At 39.6% G+C, this 24,907-nt stretch overlaps 1 protein-coding gene across 1 annotated transcript in view; it reads right to left on the bottom strand.

The window, feature by feature from the left end:
• Nucleotides 1–24,070, bottom strand: part of LOC122547422 (latent-transforming growth factor beta-binding protein 4-like) — a gene marked incomplete at its 5' end in the record, with an annotated part of 25,570 nt that extends 1,500 nt beyond the window's left edge. Inside the window, 10 exons of the mRNA XM_043686046.1 lie at nucleotides 374–493; nucleotides 8,544–8,663; nucleotides 10,859–10,978; nucleotides 11,340–11,468; nucleotides 13,072–13,194; nucleotides 14,927–15,049; nucleotides 17,136–17,375; nucleotides 19,190–19,306; nucleotides 22,567–22,689; nucleotides 23,945–24,070. Coding sequence (XP_043541981.1) covers nucleotides 374–493; nucleotides 8,544–8,663; nucleotides 10,859–10,978; nucleotides 11,340–11,468; nucleotides 13,072–13,194; nucleotides 14,927–15,049; nucleotides 17,136–17,375; nucleotides 19,190–19,306; nucleotides 22,567–22,689; nucleotides 23,945–24,070 — 1,341 coding nt within the window. The remainder of the gene's footprint in view (nucleotides 1–373; nucleotides 494–8,543; nucleotides 8,664–10,858; nucleotides 10,979–11,339; nucleotides 11,469–13,071; nucleotides 13,195–14,926; nucleotides 15,050–17,135; nucleotides 17,376–19,189; nucleotides 19,307–22,566; nucleotides 22,690–23,944) is intronic.
• Nucleotides 24,071–24,907: the final 837 nt, after the last annotated feature.

Genomic DNA, 24,907 nt, shown 5'->3' with positions numbered 1-24,907 from the left:
TAACATCCAGACCAATATCTCAGCTGTAAGGAGAGATATTTTTGTTGGAAATCATATCATATTTAGACTGAATACATTCACAATAAATTATTTTCCCCATTCTTAAAGTAATCATTCACTATTTTGCTATATCACACCTATATCAACACAACCATTTGTTTTGAATGTCCAAAAATTTGAATGAAAGCAATGGGCCTCATTGAGTCTCTGATTCTCGCCCATTATTTGTCTGGTTCTTTCATGAATTTCAATCTCAGGATATTCATCATCTCATTTTTGCTGAATTAAAAATGTCAGTAGGTACAATTGCTGTCATTGAATTACAAGAACACATAGATGTAATTCTATGTGTCTATAGAATTACATCCCTCACCTGTGCAGTTGGGGCCTTCATATCCTGCTCGACATATACAGTTGTACGATCCAACAGTATTGACACACATGGTGTTGTTTTTCCAGGAACACACATTAGGGTCAAGACATTCATCCACATCTTAAACATAATGCACAAGATCAAATTAAAATATTGCTTGTGTTTGGAAAGCAATTGCTGCTTCCTGGTAGCTTTCTTTCCACAATCAAATGCAGTATTTTGATAAATGAAGTCATATGCAAACAATGAAAAAAACTTGACTGTTTGTTTTGCTCAATGTGATGATGGTTCATAATTGATTGTTTTTGACTAGAACCCAATATATTTTAATTTGTTTTTTAAAAAAGTTATTTCTTTTATATTGTCAAAGTTGTGATTTTTTCAGAATAGAAAGACTCTCACTATTTTGATCATGAAGTCAATAAACCGCAAAAAGAAATAATAAATCTGAGAAGACAGGGTGAGATAGAAGACAGAGTTAGGGAAATTTCACTGAAGTGTAGAACTAATAGTGTATTAATAATAGTGTGTTTGAGTCTAATTTCTTGTTGCCATGTCTCCCGAGATATAGTGAAAAGTGTTGTTTTGTGTACTATACAGACAGATTGTATCATATTAGGTGCATCTGGGTAGCATAACAGAGTGCAGAATAGTGTTATAAATGCAGAAAGGGAAATCAAAACTAACACTCAAGAAATCCATTTCAAAAATCTGATAATAGCAGGGAAGAAGCAGTTCTTGAATCTGTTTGAGGGTCTATTCAAAATTTTACATCTTCTGCTTGATGGAAGAGGGTGGGAGAGAGTATAACCAGGTCTCTGATAATGTTGGCTGTTTTCCTGAGGCAGCAGGATGTATAGATGGAGTCAGTGGATGGGAGGCTGGTTTGTGTGATGCACTGGGCTTTGTTCGTGTCTCTGTGTTCTTCGTAAGAATACTAGCCAAACTCCGCTGTGATACTTCCAGATAGGATGCTTTCTATGGTGCATCTCTAAAAATTGGTAAGTCATTGTGGACATGCTGAATTTCCTTTAATAATTGGAGATTTCAATTTTACCAACATTAACTGCGATAGAGAAAGGGTGAAATCTTAAAGGGATGGAATTTTTAATGTGTATCTAGGAGAGCTTTTTAAGGCAGCATTTAGAAAAATTCTCTAAGAGATGGGCAATGCTGTATTTAATTTTAAGAATAAAGCTGAGAAGGTGGTAGAAGTGTCAGTGAGACAGCATTTCAGGAACAGAGGCCATAACTCTATAAGATTGAAGGGAGTCATGGCAAAGGACAAAGATGGAATTTTTTAAAGTTGGAGAATGGCCAATTTTAACACTGTAAGATAGGACCTGGCCAATGTGGACTGAGAACAGCTATTTGTGAAAGGTCTACATTGGAGAATTGGGAGTCTTTCAAGAGGAAATAGTGGAAGTACAGGACCAATGATCTGGTAAAAGTGAACAGCAGGACTGATGGTCATGATATAATGGTAATAGAATGGTAATATGGTTCCATTATTCAGGAAGGGTTTAGATTAGATATTTTTAGATTAGATTATATTACATTACAGTGTGGAAACAGGCCCTTCGGCCCAACAAGTCCACACCGACCCGCCAAAGCGCAACCCACCCATACCCCTACATTTACCCCTTACCTAACACTACGGGCAATTTAGCACGGCCAATTCACCTGACCTGCACATCTTTGGACTGTGGGAGGAAACTGGAGCACCCGGAGGAAACCCACGCAGACATGGGGAGAATGTGCAAACTCCACACAGTCAGTCGCCTGAGGCGGGAATTGAACCCGGGTCTCTGGCGCTGTGAGGCAGCAGTGCTAACCACTGTGCCACCGTGCAGCAGGATGTATAGATGGAGTCAGTGGATGGGAGGCTGGTTTGTGTGATGCACTGGGCTTTGTTCATGTCTCTGTGTTCTTAGTAAGAATACTTGCCAAACCACGCTGTGATACATCCAGATAGGATGCTTCAGGGTTCAGGCTTGTTGGAAACTAGTGAGTCTAACATCAGTGGTAAGGAAACGACTTGAAAAAATTCTTTTGAAAAGAATTAATCCTCACTTGGAGAGGCAAGAGTTAATCAAGGATAGTTAGAATGGCTTTGTCAGGGAGAAATCAAGTCTGACAAGATGACTGAGTTTTTCAAGGAGGTGACAAGATGTGTGGATGAGAGTTGTGCAATTGATGCAGTCTACATAGACTTTGACTAAGGCGTTTAACAAAGTTTTGCATTTTGCATTGTAGACTGGTCAAGAAGTTAAAAGCCTACGGGATCCAGGGCAAATTGGTAAATTGGATCCAAAATTGGCTCAGTGGCAGGAGGCAGAAGTGATGGTGGAAGGTTAGTTTGGGACTGGAGGCCTGTGTTCAAGGGGACAATGAAAGGTTCAGCGAAGTGTCTGTTGTAGTTTGTTTCCCATATTAATGATTGAGAAATGAGTGAAAAGGTGTGAATCTGTACGTTCGCAGATGTGGGTCAATAGTGAAGAGAAACGCTTTCGTTTATAGGACAATATGGAGAGATGGGCTAGGCAGTGGCAAATGCAACTTAATCCTGAAAATGTGAGGTGATGCATTTTAGTAGGACTAACAAGGCAAGGAACTGCACAAGGAATGGTGCAATGAATGATCCTAGGAAGAACAGAGGATCAGAGGGATCTTAGTGTGCTTGTCCACAGATCCTTGAAGGCAACAGGACAAATGGATAAGGTAATTATGAAGGCATATGAATGCTTGTCTTCATGAGTCGACACTTTGAATGCAAGAACAGAGAGGTTATGATATATAAAATGTTAGTTACACCACAGGTGAAGTAATATTTGCAGTTTTGCTCACCACATAATAGGAAGGATGTGATGCATGAGAGAGGGTGCAGAAGAGACTCACCAATATGTTACCTGGCTGTAGTGGTGCAATTTGAAGAAAAGCTAGATATGCTGAGGTCGTTTTTTTGTAAGAGCAGAAAATGGGAACCCTATTGAGCTTTACAAAATTATGAGGTCATGGAGAGGGTGAGGAGGAAGAAATGTTCCTCATAGTTCCTCTATAACGACATAGATTTAAGGAGAAAGAAAGGAGGATTAAAGGAGACTTAAGAAAGAATTATTTCACTCAGTGAATGGTGGGTACCTGGAACTCACTGCCTGAAAGGGTTGTAGAATGAGAAGAAGCATAATATTGAAAAAATCTGTAGATGCTCACTTCGTACTACAGCATACATGGCGACAGGCCAAGTGCTGGGAAGTGGGACTAGAATAGAAAGGTAGTTAATAACTGGCATGAACCTGATGGATTGAAAGGTCTCGTGCTGTGCTATAAAATGTTATGAAACTATAAAATCTGAATTACGGGCAGTATGGGAGAAAGTGTGGATGTAGCAATATTGGGAGGATTTTGGAGAGACAAAGGCAAGACCAGCATCAAAACTTTGTTCTTCATTTATTTACAGGATATGGATATCATTGGCTAGGTCATTATTTATTCCTAGCCCTTAATTGCCCAGAAAGCAGTTAAGAGTCAACCACACTGTCTGGAGTCACACGTAGGCCAGACCAGGTAAGGATGACAGTTTCCTTCCCTTAAGAGCCAGATGGACATTTTCTAACAATTGAAAATGGTTTCATGGTCACCATCAGTCTCTTAATTCCAGATATTTTAATTGAATTTTAATTTGACCATGGCAGGTTTTGAACCTGGGTCCCTAGAACATTACCTGGGTTTCTGGATTAATAGTTTCGTATCAAAGGATAAGGTGATGAAACTTTAGAGTTCGGAATTAGGTAGAAGGAAGGAATGGTGAAGAAAGAAAGTCAAATTCCAATGAGATGTCACTTTCCAAACTACAGTGACATTATATGAAAAGAGTTGCTTATAAATTCAGAACCGAACAAAGAACTGCAGATTCTGGAAAGCTGAAATAAACACAGACATTACTGGAGAAGCTTAGCAATCTGGTAGTATCTATGGAGAGAAAACAGAGACAACGTTTCGGGTCCAGTGAACCTTTTTCAGTTTGCTCATAAATTGTCTACTTTCAGAATACATAATCATTCACGTAATTTTTATTTCTACCTTTTGCTACAATACTCCTGAAAGAGCCACCACTGTTTTACATGCCGTTGCACTATTTTGGAACTTTGGAGAAAAAAACAACAGCACTTTTAAAAGGGAGAGGAATAGACAAAGGAAGCACATGGTGAGGTCAGTGCAGAAGAGATAGAGGGAAAGAAACCCACACTGCTAACTAACACAGCAGTGAACCTGTACAGTAACGGCCTTGCTTTTTGAATTCATGTATCGTTTGACATCGGAGTGTGTCTGGGAAAATTAACAAACAATGAAATTCACAACTAATCTTAGAAGAACCTGTTTGGTAGAGGTCACAGCATAGAAACAGATAAGTGAGTATTTTAAGTGTGGACTTTCAGTAAGTCTGCAGTAGTAAGTAGAGTGGGTTCTTTCTTGATTAAGTGTACTATTGAGATATGTCTCTTGATTAAACTTAAAAATATAAGCCATAAGCATTAATTTAACCTGGAACAGTATTTTGTAGAGGAATACGACAGTACTATTTTCTGGGTCTGTAGATTGAAAGAAGCAAAAATAGCCTTTGGTAAAGTGATATGCTCTTCTTGTCGATGTGGGAGTTTAAGAAGAGTTTATGTCTTACTAAGGATTATATCTGCAATAAATGCCATTGGTTGCAAATCCTATCAAATCGAATGGAACAGTTGGCACAACAGTTAGAGGCAATCAGGAATTTAAGAGAGGAAGGGGATGTGATGGATGGCAGTTATAGGAAGGGGGGAAAGTTGCAGATACAGTCACATAGATGGGTTAATTCCAGGAAAGGTAAGAGAGTTAGGCAGGTAGTGCAGGAGTCTTCTGTGACTATCCCCATTTCGAACAAAGTATGCTGTTTTGGAAAATGGAGGGGGTGATGGATTCTCAGAGAACGTAGCATGAACAGCCAAATTTCTGCTATTGACACTAGCAATAATGCAATGAGGGGTATGACGGATTCCAAGGGATCGACTGTGTGTGGGGACTCTCTCATCGGAGGTACAGACAGATGTTTCTGTGGCCTGCAGCGAATAATCAGAATGGTGTGTTGCTTCTCTCGTGCTAGGATCAAGGATGTCTCAGAAAGGGTGCAGAATGTTCAAAAGGGGGAGAGGGGCCAGCAGGAGGTCATTGTATACATTGGAACCAACGACATAGGAAGGGAAAAGGTTGAGATTCTGAAGGGAGATCACAGAGAGTTAGTCAGGATTTAAAAAAGACGTCCTCGAGAGTAGTAATACCTGGATTACTCCCGATGCTATGAGCTAGTGAGGGCAGGAATAGGAGGATTGAGCAGATGAATGCATGGCTGAGGAGCTGGTGTATGGGAAAAGGATTCACATTTTTGGATCATTGGAATCTGTTTTGGGTGGAAGTGACTTGTACCAGAAGGACGGATTGCACCTAAATTGGAAGGGGACTAATATACTGGCAAGGAAATTTGCTAGAACTGCTTGGGAGGATTTAAACTAGTAAGATGGGGGGTGGGACACAGGGATATAATGAGGAATCAGATCAATCTGAGGCTGGTCCAATTGAGAACAGAAGCGAGTCAAACAGTCAGGGCAGGCAGGGACAAAGCAGAGAAGAAGGTAGGACTGATAAATTAAACTGCATTTATTTCAATGCATGGGGCCTAACAGGGAAGGCAAATGAACTCAGGGTATGGTTAGGAACATGGGACTGGGATATCATAGCAATTACAGAAACGTGGCTCAGGGATGGGCAGGACTGGCAGCTTAATGTTCCAGGATACAAATGCTACAGGAAAGACAGAAAGGGAGGCAAGAGAGGAGAGGGAGTGGCGTTTTTAATAAGGGATAGCATTACAGTTGTTCTGAGGGAGGACATTTCTGGGAATACATCCAGGGAAGTTATTTGGGTGGAACTGAGAAATAAGAAAAGGGATGATCATCTTATTGGGATTGTATTATAGACCACCTAATAGTCAGAGAGAAATTGAGAAACAAGTTTGTAAGAAGATCTCAGTTATCTGTAAGAATAATTGGATGATAATGGTAGGGGATTTTAACTTTCCAAACATAGACTGGGAGTGCCATAGTGTTAAGGGTTTAGATGGAGAGGAATTTGTTAAGTGAATACAAGACAATTTTCTGATTCAGTACGTGGAAGCACTTACTAGAGAAGGTATAAAACTTGACCCACTTTTGGGAAATAAGGCAGGGCAGGTGACTGAGGTGTCAGTGGGGGAGCACTTTGGGGCCAGCAACCATAATTCTATTAGTTTTAAAATAGTGGTCTATAAGTTGAAGTTTTAAATTGGAGAAAGGCCGATTTTGATGGTATTAGGCAAGAACTTTCAAAAGCTGATTGGGGACAGATGTTTGCAGGTAAAGAGACGGCTGGAAAATGGGAAGCTTTCAGAAATGAGATAACGAGAGTCCAGAGACAGTATATTCCTGCTAGGATGAAAGTAAAGAGTTAAAAATCACACAACACCAGGTTATGGTCCAACAGGTTTAATTAGATTAGATTACTTACAGTGTGGAAACAAGCCCTTCGGCCCAACAAGTCCACACTGATCCGCCGAAGCACACCCACCCAGACCCACTCCCCTACACCTAACACTACGGGCAATTTAGCATGGCCAATTCACCTAACCTGCACATTTTTGGACTGTGGGAGGAAACTGGAGCACCCGGAGGAAACTCACGCAGACACTGGGAGAATGGGCAAACTCCACACAGTCAGTCGCCTGAGGCGGGAATTGAACCCGGGTCTCTTGCGCTGTGAGGCAGTAGTGCTAACCACTGTGCCACCATGCCGCCCACCGTGTCACCTGATGAAGGAGCATTGCTCCGAAAGCCAGTTCTTCCAATTAAACCTGTTGGACTATAACCTGGTGTTGTGTGATTTTTAACTTTGTACACCCGAGTCCAACACCGGCATCTTCAAAACTTGATTGAGTTTTTTTGAAGAAGTAACAAAGAGGATTGATGAGGGCAAAGTGATAGACGTGATCTATATGGACTTCAGTAAGGTGTTCAACAAGGTTCCCATAGGAGACTAGTTAGCAAGGTTAGATCCCATGGAATATAGGGAGAACTAGCCATTTGGCTCAAAGGTAGAAGACAGAGGGTGGTGATGAAAGGTTGTTTTTCAAATTGGAGGCCTGTGACCAATGGAGTTCCACAAGGATCGATGCTGGGTCCACTACTTTTCATCATTTCATAGAGTCATAGAGAAGTACAGCATGGAAACAGACCCTTTGGTCCAACCCGTCCATGCCAACCAGATATCCCAACCTTCCAGCACCCGGCCCATATCCCTCCAAACTCTTCCTGTTCATATACCCATCCAAATGCCTCTTAAATGTTGCAATTGTATCACCCTCCACCACATCCTCTGGCAGCTCATTCCATACACGTACCACCCTCTGCGTGAAAAAGTTGCCCCTTAGGTCTCTTTTATATAAACGATTTGGATGTGAGCATAAGAGGTATAGTTAGTAAGCTTGCAGATGACACCAAAATTGGAGGTGTAGTGGACAGCGAAGAGGGTTACTTCAGATTACAATGGGATCTTGATCAGATGGGCCAATGGGCTGAGAAGTGGCAGATAGAGTTCAATTTAGACAAATATGAGATACTGCATTTTTGGAAAGCAAACCAAAGCAGGACTTATACACTTAATGGTAAGATCCTAGGGAGTGTTGCTGAACAAAGAGACTTTGGAGTGCAGGTTCATAGCTCCTTGAAAGTGGAGATGGGAAAGATATAAAAGACACCTAAGGGGCAACTTTTTCACGCTGAGTGTGGTACGTGTATGGAATGAGCTGCCAGAGGAAGTGGTGGAGGTTAGTACGATTGCAACATTTAAAAGGCATTTGGATGGGTATATGAATAGGAAGGGTTTGGAGGGATATGGGCTGGGTGCTGGCAGGTGGGGCTAGTTTGGATTGGAATATCTGGTCGGCATGGATGAGTTTGACTGAAGGGTCTGTTTCCATGCTGTACATCTCTATGACTCTAAGTGGTAATCTTTTCTAGAATGGAGAGAATAATGTTAGCAACAACAATTGTTACAAGACCAATTTGTTTAAGGAGAAAGGTTTGTATATAATTTCAGTCCTCACCTGTGCAGTTGAATCCATCGTATCCCATTTGACATGAACAGAGGAAAGAGCCCTCGGTATTGACACAGATGCTGTTGTTTTTCCACGAACATTTCTCAGGATCAAGACATTCATCCACATCTGAAGGAAAAGTGCAGAACAATCTAGTTGATTTCTGTTAATTCCAAAGGTATTATGGATAATCTACAAACTGGAATTCCATTTAGCACAGCTGCATTTGGGGTAGCAAGGTCCAAGACAACCTGTAAATTTGGGATAGAAATATCCTTCTGATTGACTGAGCTCGCAAATGTATTGGCAATTTTGGTTGAGAGTAGTGAGCAGAGATAGTTGTGATCCCTGAAAGACAAAGAGTGTCGCAGGCTGCAATCTTGAGTCACATGACTTGGTAGTGGAGAAATCCAATCTCAGCTAGAGTAAGCATGGGAGTAAAGGAACAAAATACGTTTGAAGAAATAAACATAAATATTCCTGACGAAGGGCATCTGCTCGAAACGTCAATTTTCCTGCGCCTCGGCTGCTGCCTGACTGGCTGTGCTTTTCCAGCGCCACACTCTTCGACGACAGACAAAGTATGTTTGAAGAAATAAAAACAAGATACATTTGTCATAAATATGGAAGCATCAGGTATTAGAGCTTCAGAGACTGAGAGCAGCAGAATGAAATGGTCACGGCGGAAGAATTTTAATGTGCATGGAGAATGCATCATTTTCAAAATTACATTGACATTCATAAGAAGGGAAATTCTGATAACTATGCCTTTGGCAATTATTAAAATATGCAATTGGTACAAAAAAACTTCAGACCTTTCCCTTGGCATATCTAACTGCATTTAAAACCTTCCTGAATTTTCAGTTTGTCTCTCTCAATCTTTTTATTGTCATCAGAACACAGATAGATTGCTAAAATGCTTCTGGCAGTGAATACTGTTGATCATACTCGGACAGAGTTAAGGCAGTATGTCAATGAATATCCCCATTGTCTCTTTTTAATGGCACAGCTGCAATTCCAGTTATAATGGCCTCAAACACTGTTCTTTCTGAATGGAGAGAATATCGGCGAGAGGTTAATCAAGACAGAGGCACAGTGTCATCGAGATTATCCAGGGACTATATATAAGTATATCAGGACCAGTATCTCAGATACATGGATAGGTATTATTCTTGGCTATTTTAAAATCATTCTTGGTATGGATTAGACAACATTTATTGTCATCTCTAGTTACCCTTGAGAAGATGGTAGTCAGCTACCTTCATCAATTGCTGCAGTTCACATGGCATAGACTCCCAATGGCATTAGGGATGGAATTCCAGGATTTTGACCCAACAACATTGAGGAAATGGTGAATCTTTCCAAGTCAGGATGGTGAGGGATTTGGAAGGGACTCAGGTTTTGGTCTTCCCATGTATCTGTTTTCCTTGTCATTCTAGATGATAGTAGTCATGGGTTTGGAAGGTGTCTCAGGATCTTAGGTGAATTTCTGCAATGCATCTTGCAGTGAAACAACCGCTGCTAGTGAGCTTCAATGGTAGAAAGAGGGAGTACTTGTGGATGTGGTGCCAATGAAGCAGGCCACTTCATCCTAAATGGTGTCAAAACTTTTGAGTATTGTTGGATCGACACTCATCCAGTAAAGTGGGGAGTATTCCATTACACACCTATGTGTGCCGTACAGATGGTGGACAGGATTTGAGGTGTCAGCAGATGAGTTACTTGCTGCAGCGTTCATAGGCACTGACCTGCTCTTGCAGCCACAGTATTTAAATGGATAGTCTAGTTCATTTTCTGGTCAATAGTAATCCCCAGGATGTTGATAGTGAGGGATTTGGTGATGGTAAGTTGTTTGTGCTGTTTTATAATTGTTGATATATTCTACCCTGAGATTATTTTCTGATTTGAAAACTTCTGGGGAAAAGCTCAGCACATCCCTTTAATTAGCTGAGGTTTCAAGTTGACAATAGGTGTGACTGGGTAAGTTTACCTGACTGAGAAGTAAACATTGTGAAATCATTAAGAAATATAAAATTCCCTTTTCCATCTCTTAAATGAGCTCTTACTTAGCTCTCTAAATAATAATGCACCTCTGTTTATATCACAACAAGAGGAATTCTGTTGCAAGGAGAAAACATAAATGATTGCAATATGTCATTGGGACCACATCATTCGAATCCAACCTTAGTCTGTATATTTTATAACTTTAGATCCAAAGTTGTTATGTTAGTGATTTAATTCAGAACTGGTAATGTAATGTTAACAATAACTAACATCATAAATGTTTTCAAGGGCACAGGCCTGAACATAATTCCATTCCTCACCTGTGCAGTTAATGCTATCATATCCACTTTGGCATGTACAGTTGTAAGATCCCACAGTATTGACACACATTGTATTGTTTTTCACTGAACAGGTATTACTTTCAGCACACTCATCTGTATCTAATGGAAGAAAGCAGATATACAATGTTATTAATTCAAAGAGAATTAAGATAATGTTAAAAAAAATCATTATATCTTCCTTCTGTGACATTGGGTGAAAGTTTCAGGCTTCTAGTTTTCCTGTGTTTTACATCAGATAAATATCCAGTTTTCACAGTTTTACAATATCTTGGAAAAAACATGTCAAAATCATGTATGTTGTTATAGATTACTGAAAAGATAAAATATTTCATTGTCCCGATAAGGCAAAAATCTTTTTTTTTTCAGTTTTGGCCTGGTTTTCCCAGATACTATTTTTCTCAGATTTGTAACTTTTACAAAAAATAATGAAAACATATAGATTGTGTCGTTTCATGCTTACCATTGCAAGTAACACCATTTCCAGTATAACCACCCTTGCACTGACAAGCAAATGAACCCTCCAAGTTAGCACAGATCCCTAGTGTTTTAGAGCAATTGTTTTCTTCTGCATTAAGGCATTCATTTATATCTGCAGAACATAATTTTTGATATTAGTAAATGTGTATCCACTCATATAGCTTGCATATTGTCTTCATATTGTGACAAGGTCATGAAAAGGACGACCTTACGTGATTTTACTGTCTTTTTCCCAAAGAACTGAAACAAAAGGATTTAGTTTTCACATTTCTCCATTAGCATTATTTGAATTAATTCCACCAACAATGTGCACCAGCTCACCCCGTTATCACGATTCTGAACTGTCCAAAGACACATTGGGGTGCAATTATAAGATTAGTTAATAAGTTATCTTTCTCTGATGGTTCTTCTATGATACGTATACGTTTCTGTAAGCATCAGAGGAAAAACTGCACAACAGGATGAAAGAATACATTGAAATGAAAGTGCTTCCATCCTCAACGGGGAAAGCTCCATTTCCTGGTACTAATAGTGGCAAGAGTCAAGTTTACAAATTGACTCCCTTGACTGTTCAATAGAGAAGTACAATATTTGTTGTAGTAGAAAAGCCCGAACAAACCCAGAAGAGCCCAGATCTGTTATCACTTTATGCTGAGATGATTATTCTTAGGTGAGGCACTGGCAGTCCTGTAGTTGAGTTTAGCAACCTCAAGCTATTGAAAAAAAAACACTTTCCCTCTAGTTTATTATTCAGTGTGTAATTACTGAAAATTGGTGACATGGTCTCTTCAAGCAAATATCACTGTCAGTGTCCCAAGGTCTGAGTTGAAAATTACTGTATGTGCTTTGCAATTCTTATGAATTAATTGTGAACATCACTCTCCAAGCTCACAGACATAATGTTTAATGGTCCCACAACTAGGTAGACCCCTGGTTTATTGTTGCCAGATGTTTGACTTAATCACACTTGCAGCTTGGAAAGATGAAAGCTCTTTCCTTTAATTCTAACTCTTAATGTTGCCTGCACCAATAGACTGATTCACTATGAATGTGACCCAATACGAACATTTTTACATAGAATTAGTTCATAGTTTTATTTTTACAGACAATACAATTATATAACAATGTATTGAAAATGGTCCTGTGTCTGTACAGGTAGACAATGGATTCTGGGTAGGATTCTCTGGTGGGTGCAATTAAGGGAGTGGCAACAGGACTGGCATCCAATTAAACAAGGTGACCTGCCTCTCAGAGATGTCAACACCATCAAGGGAGCAGCAGCTCAAAAGCCTCAGTGGTGCCTCCAGTGCTTCTGAAGTTGAAAAGAGAAGATGGCTCCTCCAAGTTAAAGTGCCCTTGAAGGCCAGGTCAGATTTTTTTTCCACAGTTTCGAAGCCTTGCAGTCAGGCTTAGGGATAAGGGGTCATGGGCTGAACTCTCCAGCAACAGTGTAGCAACTGAGACGTACACTTTAATAAATGGGAAAATGAGGTACATGGAGTAGCAAGAATCAAAGGCCCTTTTCAGGAACCTGCTGAGATGGCCACCTCAATATATTTTAACTACTCAAGGTTAAATCAAGTAAGTAACTTTAAGTTCAAAACCATTTTATACTGATGTAACAGCCCTTGGGAAAATTAATTCCAACATGTTACTATAACAGGATATCTAATTGTCAATGATATTAAGTGAAGCTATTTTACAATCTTAAATACCTTCACATGTTCCACTAATATTCATAAATCCATTCTTGCATTCACACCTAAAGGAGTATTCAGTATTTACACAGTGTTGCCCACTATTTGAACACTCTGCTGGGTTTTGGCATTCATCGATATCTGAAATTTAAACAAAAGATAGTTATGCAACAAGTTGAATTTTCTTTAATTATTTGCTGGTTGAATAATTCAAAATGAGCAGGGATAAAATGGAATACAGGCTGGATCTCACCCATTTTAGGACTAAGATTGAAAATGGAAAAATTTAACAGAGAAAACCTAGAGCATATCTTTGCCAGAACGTCCACCAGATCAAACAGCAATTAGGCAGCTGATTAGCTGCTGGTGCACTTTCTACTTGATATGGTTTCTTCAGGCAAATATCACTGTCAGTGTCCCATGATCTGAGTACTGCCCTACATGTTAGTTTATATACCAGTGTCAATGCATGATTATCTGTCGAACTTTACTCTTCTTTCCTACATCTTATAAATTTTTCACCAATACCCTTGACAGCCATGTTTAGAAAGACTGTGCCAAATGTATCCTCTTGTGGATCCACTCAGAACCAGGGGGGCACTGTTTTCAAATTAGGTTCATCCGTTCATAACAGAGATGAGGAGAATCTTTTTCTGTAAGAGCGTTATGTAACTTTGAAACTGCCTGCCTCAGAATGGATTGTAGACAAGGTCACTGAGAGCTGTACAGATCTTCTTAGGTGGGAGAACCGTGGGTTATAGGGAACAAATGGGAATGTGAAATTTGAAATAGAGACAGATTAGCTATGATCTTATTGAATGATGCAGCAGGCAAGTGGGACCACATGATCTACTTCTGCTATTTTCTATGTTTATTTGTCCAACTGAGTATGCTGGCAGCAGAAATATGAGAAAACTTCAAGATGAGAACAGTGCAGTAAGAAGATCAGAGACCTTGGAGTGGCAGGAAGAGTGAGTGCACTGCATTTCAGGAGGCGTGTATTTATTTTTTCCTTCTTAGTATCTACAAGTGCTCTTACACACAGTTGAAGTTTTTCTTTCCATTACCAAAGCACCTGTGGGGGTGTGGCAATTATACAGATACCATGAAAGCCTAGCCTGAGATGCTAGCTCTGAAACATGTCAAGAGAGCTATTTGTCTGTCGGTGAAATCTGTGTTAGTGGACTTGACTCCTTTCAACTGAAGCTCAGGGTCCATTGTCTCTATGCTCTGTAAGGACATGTGGCTGAGGAGATGGCAGCTGGTCCTGCTATTGCTTCTGATGCTTTTGGCAGCAACTTTGCTTCAGCTCTTTTCTCTCATAAGATGAAGCTGCATAAGTTGTTTCCAAGGTGAAATTAGGTAGCAGAAAAATGCAGTTGCATGGTGAGTGAAATGTCTTCCAAGTACGTGCCCAGCAGTGATAACACACGTGGAGAGAGGAAGAGCTTTGCAGTATCTTTCTCCTAAGTGTGGCTGGAGCTCTTCAATTTCACCGATTAAAACATTCTCAGCCTGACAGAGTCAGTCAGAAAGCATGTACTATACAGATAACTTTATGCATTTGATACCAGACGGTGAAATTTCATATCAAGCAGAACCGTTCAATTTCCTTTCTCATTGAAACCATGTGAAAATGAAAATTGTACTGTGTGTAAAATGGCTGGCTGTTTTGTCACTGTCCATTTCTCAGAAACATAAAAATCCACCCCAAAGGGAACAATACTTAAAATGGCAGAGAGTTCCAGTAATAGTTTTGTTCTAAAATAATTTGTGAATTGCTGTAGTTGTTACATGTGCTACTTGATGTGGAGTCTTTACAATGTACCCATGTTACATGCTCATTTGAAGACTCATATTAACAGAGCTTTACCTTGGCAGGAACCATTTACTCTTTCAGATCCAGCAGGACAAATACAAGTATAATTTCCAATGCTGTTTTCACAGATCTCATTGGAAGGACACAATGCTATTTCCTCTGCACACTCATCAATATCTGCAATATAACAAAATTTCACTCGGTTATATTCTATTTAAATAATTACATTTTGTATAGCTAACTTAAATCCATAACTATCATAGAGTCATATTTTCTGTGGTGGATGTTCCTGATCGTATACTGGGACTAAATGAATTGTCTAAGTGTAGTGATCAGAAGAATTTCAGGCTCGAGAAATGCACAATTTCAGAGTGATCCTACCTGATTTTCCTTCCATTTCAGTTAATGGAAAGAAAATCTATCCCTAATTTTCCCAGCATTTATATCTGTTATATTTCAATGAGAAGAGGCTGCTGCATATTTTTACTTTCGGATAAATTATTCATTAAAATTATGTTGACGTAGCATTATAGAGTCACTTTTAGAAAAGAATTGTTAGCTCCCTAATAGTTAATCTGTGCTTAACATGCTGAATTTTCATTAAATGTAGAGATAGGACCAGAAATAGATGGACCTCTGATTTCTGATGATTTCAAAATTGTTCTTCATTGAAATATGGGCATTACTGGCAAGGCTGGCATTTGTTGTTCATTCCCAGAAGTCATTGAACTGATTGGCTCTTTAGGACATTTAAGAGAGCAAATAAGAATCAACCACATTGCTGTCGGTCTAGTATCAAACGTAGCAAAACCATGTCAGTAGTTCAAGGTCATTAGTGAACTGGATGAGTTTTTACAACAATTGGCAGTAACGACATGGTCATCATTGATCTAATTTTTAATTCCAGATTTGATTGAAATCAAATTTTATTGTTTGCTGTGAAAGCATGACAATTCAAATGCATGTTCTCAGAACATTAGCCTGAGTCTCTGGATTAGTAGTCTAGTGACATACGTCATGGTCTCCCTCACTTTATCAGGTGGTATGCTGCTCTTCTATTGTCATCTTGCTTCTGAGCAGTTTTTATGGAGTCAGAACCAGGATCCTGCAAGTAGTAGGTAACCCATTCAGCTAAGTCTGTATCTTGTGCACACCGACCAGAATTTTACTGTCAGCATGTGGGCCCCCTTCTGAGATCAAACCTTAGCCAAGGATTTGTGGATATTTGGTCATCCACAAGCAGAACTGGGTGGGGGGAGGAGGAGGGGGTGGATCACCGTGGTCCCTCTGACTAGAAACTCTCTCCTACACCTGCTGCAGCCATAAGGTCACTGTGGCCTTCAAAAGAATGGCTGCACCTCCACGATGAGAGCCTGGCAGCTCTGGCCTCATCCATTTTAGAATCTGTGAAACCTCCTCATTGTGAGGCAGCTTCCCTTTCTCCAACCTACATCACCTCTGAAAGTAGGACTGTCAATTTCTCAATGCTAGAAAGTCTTTTATTCACTTTCCCAGCTCAGAAACTGACCTGTTGGCCATAATTAGAGTCAAAACGTGTGGTGCTGGAAAAGCACAGCTGGTCAGGCAGCATCCGAGGAGCAGGACAGTTGAGGTTTAAAGCATAAGCTCTTCATCAGGAATGAGCTCATTCCTCACAAACAGCTAATGCTCAAAACATCGACCCTCTTGTTCATCAGATGCTGCCTGATGGGCTGTACTTTTCTAGCACCACACTTTTCGATTCTGATCTCCAGCATCTGCAGTCCTCACTTTCTCCCTTTTGGCCATAATTATACAAGGTACCTAGAGTTAGTCACTGCAGTAGTTGTTACTTCAAAGGTCACCCTTTGGAACCTGGCATTAGCATGTACTGACCCACAGATCCTCCCAATCGTAGATGTGGGACCTCCAAACAAAACTCGAAACCAACCCTTCAGTTTGATGACCGTTCATGAGAATTGATTAAAAAGATATTGACCTGAAATGTTAACTCTATCTTTCCTTTTACAGATAATGCTATTCCTATTCCTATTATCCTCTTTTTATTTCAATTTTCAGCATCTGTCGTACTTAAAGGTCTTTTTCAGGATTTTTTAATTGGTTCCACTTTAATAAAACAGTTTTGAATACATAGTGATTCAGAACACACTTCCATTATATTCTGTTAACAATTATTTTAAAGAAGTGTTAACTTGCTTACAATAATGCTTGAATTTATTAAAACTGTAACATGGTAAGAAGTATATGGTGAAGGAGCCAGTACCTTTGCAGAATGTTGCATTTCCTTTGAATCCAGGCAGACAGGAACAGGTGAAAGAACCTGGTATGTTTTCACAGCCAGCATGACTTGGACAGTCAAACAGAAATCTGGTGCATTCATCAATATCAGTGCAGTTAGGACTTTCATATCCTTCTTTACATTGACATGTGAATGAGCCAGCTGTATTGCTGCACACAGAATTCAAGGGACAATTGTTCTGATTTTCTGCACATTCGTCAATATCTATATTCATTTAAGAAGAGAAAATATAAAATATTTAATATCTCAAAATATAGAATATTTATGGCATCAAATAAAGCACTTGTAAATGCTAGGAATAGCATTTTTTTTAAAAATGGTTATTACTAATGTTAAGGCCTGTTTTGGGATCTCAGGGGCACAAACCCTTGCTAGCTGTCAGGTCATCAAAAACAGACAGCCCCAATAAGTGGTAGTACCATGAGGGAGACAAATGGCTGCTGCTGATATGACATCAATCTACAGCCTAGGATTGGGACTGCTTCTAGATGATGGATCAAACATTATTACTCATAAGGGACTCTCACATCTTCTTTTCCAGTCCACAGGATCCTGAAAGCAATTGGACATGAAAATGCCTAATTAAATGTTGCATTGTCACTTGACTTGTCACAGGGGAAGATGTCAAAGGTTGTCAGTGTTCAATAAAATACTTCCCCCAACTGCAATGTTAATTCTGATTTTAGTGAGGACATTTTTGTGGCTCTCTAGCCATGTAAAGGCAACTGAGAAGGAAGTATAATTGGCCATTCAAAATAAATATCTCTGAGAATGTCAGAAAGAAAGTTCAAGTCTTTTCTAGCTCCAGAATCCTCTCCACCTCCCGTATCCTGAGCTCCACCTCCCATCACCCCCTCCATAATCCCCCTCTCCACCTCCATGCAACTCTGAATGCAATGCTGGCATTTCTACAGCTGCCAGCAAATTCCCACCTCTTCCCAGGTTAGCCAACAGCATGTTAATGAAACCCAGCAGTCGAAATCGTCATGACTCATTCAGCTGCAAACAATGGGAATTTAACCAGTATTCCATCACAGGCCGATTGGTCATTAAAAGAAGCATAGATTAGGGTGGTCCTGGAAAAGCACAGCAGGTCAGTCAGCAGTTGGAGCAGGAAAATTGACGTTTTGGGTAGGACCCCTTTATCTGGAATGAGGCTCGGCAGAAGATATGACCTGGGGGTTGCAATGAGAGAGAGAGACTCATTGAGATCCTTGCAGAGAGAGGAGGAGAACTTCTTCAAGGTAGGCATCCTTGCAAGAGGATTTGCAGTAAGGTTGAAATCAACTAGGTGAAAGTGAGGACTGCAGATGCTGGAGATCAGAGTCAAGATTAGAGTAGTGCTGGAAAAGCACAGCAGATCGGGTAGCATCTGAACCCATCAACCCACCCCAGTGCTTCCCAGTTACAGAAAGAGAGAATTTAAAAGATATGATATGATGAAACTATTGGCTGAAATATTCATGGCTCATGTCATTATGTTATTTTAATGGAAATATTTATTCACTTACTTGAAACGAATGGGTGGTCATTAATGTACCAAATACAGAAGTATCTGTACCTAGCAATCTTGTACTGAAGCTAGCCCATAAGCGGCAAACTTTTTGTTGCATTCATTTGAGTGCATGTGCTACTAAAGCTAATTCTAACGTAACAGAGACAACTATGGCACAATAGTGCTACTGTTTGTAGAACATTGTCAACCATTCCCCCCAATATAGATCAGGGGTGAAAGCATGGGGAGTCAGATAATGGAACCTCCGTAACAAAATTGCATGGAATAGATATGAAAGAAAGTATTGACAGCACATTATCTTTAAGTGCTGTAATCAAAACTGATTAACTTTGATTTCCAGTTTCACATTTTAAGGAGGAGCAGAACATTTACTCTACAATACTTTGTGATAAAAAGTAGTGATTTTATTTAAAGCAGAATGTTAATTTGAACAACCACTGATACAAGGTCAACTATTCCAATGACAATAATTCCAGCCTTCAAATATAAATGTATTTCTTACCTGTGCAGTTGGGTCCTTCATATCCTTCTAGACAGGTGCAGTTAAAAGAGCCTTCAGTATTTGTACAGATGGAATTTTTGCTTGCACATGTATTACTATCAAGACATTCATCCACATCTGAAAGAATAAGTAAATTAGCCATGAAACGTAAAGTAGAAGTTTGTACATGCTAATGTTTTTAATGTGATCTGGATTTTGTGAAGGGAAGGTCCTTGGTATTTATTCCTCTTAATTTTTCCCACAGACTTTCAGTGGATTTTGCATAGCAAGTTGTGGTTATTCGAGATTGAGAACAGACATAGGTGAGCAGGAAAAATGGTGACTTTGCAGTAACATCATTAGACCAGGATTCCAGAGATTCAGGCTAATGCTTTCAGGACATAAATTCAGACCCTACTCTGCTTGTGGTAGGATATATACATAGATAAATCCCTGGGACCTCATCAAGTCTATGACAGGTCATTATGGGAACCAGGGAAGAAATTGTGTAGCTCCTACCAGGGATATTTGTATCATCTACAGCCATGGGTGAGGTGCTGGAAAACTGGAGGGTAGCTAATGTTGTGCAATTATTTCAGAAAGGTAGCAAGGAAAAGCTAGGGAATCATAGACTGCTGACCCTAAAGTTAGTAGTGGGTAAGTTGTGGGAGGGAATTCTGAGAAAAAGAATCTAGATGGCGTGTCTGACAAACTTGATTGAGTTTTTGTAGGGATGACCAAGAAGATAGATGAAGGCACTGTGGCAGACGTTGTCTTTATCATGGACTTTAGCAAGGCCTTTGACAAGGTTCTGCAATGGTAGACTTGTTAGTAAGGTTAGTTCACATGGGATCCAAGAAGAGTTAGCCAATTGGATACAAAAATGGCTTGATGGTGGGAGACAGAGTGTGGTGGTAGAGGGTTGTTGTTCAGACTGGAGGTCTGTGACCAGCAGAGTTCTGCAAGGATCGGTGCTGGATCCACTGTTGTTTGTCATTTATATAAAATGATTTGGATGTGACTATACGAGACAGGGTTAGTAAGTTTGCAGATGATACCAAAATTGGTGGTAAAGTGGATAGTGAAGAAGGTTATCAAAGAGTACAATGGGATCATGATCAACTGGGTCTATGGACTGAGAAATGGCAGACAAAGTTTATTTTAGATAAATATGAGGTGTTGCATTTTGGTATGACAGTTAATGTAGGGTCCTGAAGAATGTTGTTGAGCAGAGAGACTTATGGGCGCAGTTACGTAGATCTGTAAAAATGACATCACAGGTAGACAGGGTGGTGAAGATGGCATTTGGCATGCTTGACTTTGTCATTTAGAGCATTGAGTACAGGAGTTCAGATGTCATGTCATGGCTGTACAGGATTGGTAAGGCCACATTCTTGTTGCCTTGCTATAGAAAGGATGTTATAAAACTAGAAAGGGTGCTAAAACGATATACAAAGATGTTACCAAGGCTTGAGGATTTGAGTTATAAAAATAGATTGATTAGGCTCAGACCTTTTTCCCTGGAGCGTAGGAGGCTGAGTGTGACCTTAGAGGTTTATAAAATCATGAGGGACATAGATAAGCCAATATCTTTTCCCCCGGGTAGAGGAGTTCAAAACTAGCAGCCATGGATTTAAGGTCAGAGGATAAAGATTCCAAAGGGACCTGAGGGCCAAATCTTTCACAGAGACGGTGGTGCATATACGGACCGAGCTACCAGAGGAAGTGGTAGAGGTGAATACAATTCTAACACTTGAAAGATATTTGGACAGGTACATGGATAGAAGGTATAAGAGGGATATGGTCCAAATGAAAGCCAATAGGACTAATTCAGTTCAGGAAAACTGGTAGCATGGACAAGATGGGCTGAAGGGCCTGTTCCTGTGCTGTATGACTATGTCAATTAATAAAATCTGGAACTTTAAAAACTGGTTGTTGTTTAAAAAAACACCTGATTCATCAATGTTCTTTAGACAAAGAAATCTGATCAGGCCAACATGTGACTTGCAATCCACAGTAATAAGATTGGCTCTTAACGCCGTTTGAAATGGCCTAGCAAATTCAAGGGCAATTAGATTTGGATAACAAATGCTTGATTTGCCAGTGATATCCACATATCATGAAAGAATTTTAAAATTCTTCAACTAGGCAGTCATATCGCCATTATTGTGTGTCCTGCTGCTCTATTATATCTGCAGCACTTTGTCTCCATAAGGTGCTCCCAGTCAGCCTTTGCTTCACACTCTCTAGCCCTCCAGCTCCCAAGCCTCACTTTCTTGCAGTCCTTAAATGCACAGCAATAATTAAATAATTGGTTGCTCCTATATAAATCAGCAGGCAGGTACAACACCTAAACACATGTTCAGATTCAGAAATATTTCTGATATCAAGTTTTTGATGGCAAAATTAAGTCCATTGTCTCTGATGACTAGTTAACTCAGTACAGGACAATATGACAGTTTAAAGCAATTTTTAAAGTTATGAGTGATACTTGAATAGGCTGGGTCCGGTTTCCTTGGAACAGAGGAGGCTGTGGGAGGATCTGATTGATCAAAATTATGAGAAATATAGACAGGGCAGATCATGATAATCTCTTCCCCCCGGCAGACTTGTCTAAGACCCAAGGGCACAAGTTTAAGTTGAGGAACAAGAGGTCGAGAGGAGATCTGAGAAGTAATGTTTTCATCTGGAGGGTGGTAGGTATGAATGACTGAATGATTTTATTGTCACATCTATTTTACAGGGAGAAAAGCAACAAAACAGTGAAAAGTTTTTCCATTGTCACCATGATCCAGCACCATTTTGAATAGTTTTAAGAATCAGAGAAAAAAAGATATAGCTGAAAAAGAATCCATCTGTCCTCAGCCAGTCCATCATCAATGATGCAATAACTCAATTCCAGGAGTAAGTTAAGTGTGAATTCTCTTAAGAGAAAGTGATAGAAGTCCCTAGTTTCTGGATCATAAAAGTTTTTATTAATTACTTGTGATAAATGTTGCACACTAAGAGAGAATGCTCTCATGAGAGGTCTTAGTGAAGTAACAATCAATAGTTTAGGAAGTTGCATTGTATCTACAATAATGAGTATATTATGACTTTAATAAGGACATCCTATAAGAGAATTTGCATTTAAAGAACTCAGGAAATGACAATATACCCAGCTGCCTATTTTAGAGCAGGAAGATTATACCTCAAAAGTACAATTGGGAAGTTTTATTCTTTCAATAAACAGAATAGATAGGTTTATATTGTTTTGGCAGTGCTGTCTCAAAAAGGTGGTTGTGACAAAGTTAACTTGCACTTCATGTCAATGTTAATGCATTTATGCATCTTTTTTTAAACAGTACAGTAAGTGTTGTGGCTTATATTTACGTATTGAATTAAAGGAGAAATCGTACCAAAGCAAAACCTGAATGGGTCTCCATCAAATCCAGACTTGCACACACATGAATAATTCCCTGATAAATTGAAACAGTCTGCATTTTGAGGACATGTAGAGCTATTGCTGCATTCATCGATGTCTGAAACAGAAGGATTGAAATAATTATTATCAGCCACTGCTCACTTCCATAGCCTCTTGGTCCTCCCTTTAATATGCATTATTCTGAGTGAGACATATGGATCCATTTTCATTTTTTTGTCCATTGTATTTTCACATGCAAGATTAATTAGATACTTCTTTCATTGTAATGGGATACCATATAAAATTTGTTTCAACAGTTATATCAGGGTGAGTGCTGGTACAGTACATTGATTCCATCTTGGGACAGGGTTTACTGCAGCCCATTGGGATGTGAAGCTGACATTGAGCCAGCTTCATGTGGGACATTGATCTCCTGCTGGCAGCAATCCCACCTTCAATTAGTTCAGAAACAGAAAGGGCTGGAAGGGGATATTCACTTGCTACAGGATATCAATGGTCATTTTTAATGAGTCAATGAACAACCATTTTCCTTGACACTGAGATTAAATGGAGGTGTGCAAAACTTTTCCACACAGTCCACAGGCAGTTGTACATAATCAGATACTCTGTGCCTGATTGAGGGATCCAGCTTTGAGTAGAGTGTTGACCACTGAAAGCCATCAGCTGCCCTTGTTTTACAATGCCCCTTCCTCAACCCTCATCCAGCGACCCCCAATCCATCTTTATGCACTTTGGAATGGGGTTCCCTGATGATCTTGGGCCTCAGGTTGTGTATGTCATCAGCAGCCACTACTCTTCGAGACAGTGGCTAATTAAGGTCTTACTGGCCTTTGATTGGCCAGTATTGCTAAGGGGTTGGAGGTTAAAAACAGGGAAGTCTTATTATAATGGTATAGGGTCTTGGTGAGGCTGCAACCTGGATTAGTATGTAAAGTCACTTGGTCCCTGTCCTTAAAAAGGATATACTGGCATTGGAGGCAGGTTAAAATAGATTCACCATGCTGATTCCTGGGATCAAGGAGCTGATTTATCAAGAACAGTGAAACAGGTTAGGCCTTTATTCATTAGTGTTTAGAAGAATGAGGGGTAATCTGTAACTTGTCCTATTTCAATCATCTATTATAGGTCACATCTGTGGTTGCCATTATGCCATTATGGATGATCACTTTGAATTTATTGACTTTTGGAAGTCATTTCTATAGTATAATTTGAGTAGAACTAACTCCACCATTGTATATTTCGGCAATATGTATTTCAGGGTGCTTAAATGACATGGTAATGTTTGTATCTTTGTTCATCCTTTACATCAGCAATAAGTCATTTCAGTCAGATAATAAATATTGGTACCTTACCAGTACACTTGGAGCTGTTCATTGCATTTATTGTGTAGCCTGTATTGCAGCTGCAGTTGAATCCTCCAAAAACATTTGTGCAGATCTGTTCACAATTGTCTGTATTTTCCTGGCACTCATCCAAGTCTAGAAAGCCAAACAAAAACATGTAAGACAGCTGCTAAGAAGTCAGAAGCTTTCTTTGCATCTAAACCCCATTCTATTCATTGAGGTAGAAATTCTAAATCTATTTTTACCGATGTTACCTCACTATTTATTTTCAAAATAACTACAGTTCCACAAATGCATTTTTACCATGCCTGATTTCCATTCCAAAATTGAAGTGGTACATAGTTTTAGAAAGTAGAAGCAAGAATTAGACCATTCAGCCCATTAACCCTGCTCCATCATTCAATAAGATTATGGCTAATTATCCAACTCAGTACCCTCTTTCCACTTTCTCTCCATACCCTTTATCTCTAAGAACTATATTTAACATCTTCTTGAGACCATTCAATGTTTTGGGCTCAACTTCTTTCTGTGGCTGAAAGTTCCATAGATCCCCACTCTGAGTGAAAACATTTCTTCTTAGCTCAGTCCTAAGTAGCATTCTCCATATTTTTTTAAGACTGTGACACCTGGTTCTGCACTTTCCAGTCATTGGAAACATCTGTTTACTTTGGAGATCACCAACATCCCCCCACCCCATCTCATTTTTCCAAATGTCAATGAATACAGTCCTCACCAATATGGTCTCTCTTCCTATGTCAATCCTGCCATTGCAGGAATCAGACTTGTAAATCTTAGTTGCACTCTTTCCATAGCCAGAACATCCTTCCTAAGATAAGAAGGCCAGAACTGTACATAATACTCCAAATTTGGGTATCACCAAGGCCTGGTACAATTGCAGCAAGAGGTTCCTGTTCCTGCATTCAAATCCTCTCACCATGAAAGCCAACATTTCATTTGCCTTCTTCATCACCT

The sequence above is a fragment of the Chiloscyllium plagiosum genome, unplaced genomic scaffold (genome assembly GCF_004010195.1).
Source record: "Chiloscyllium plagiosum isolate BGI_BamShark_2017 unplaced genomic scaffold, ASM401019v2 scaf_10571, whole genome shotgun sequence".
In the NCBI taxonomy this organism is placed as follows: Eukaryota; Metazoa; Chordata; class Chondrichthyes; order Orectolobiformes; family Hemiscylliidae; genus Chiloscyllium; species Chiloscyllium plagiosum.
This window is presented reverse-complemented; position numbering and strand designations above follow the sequence as displayed.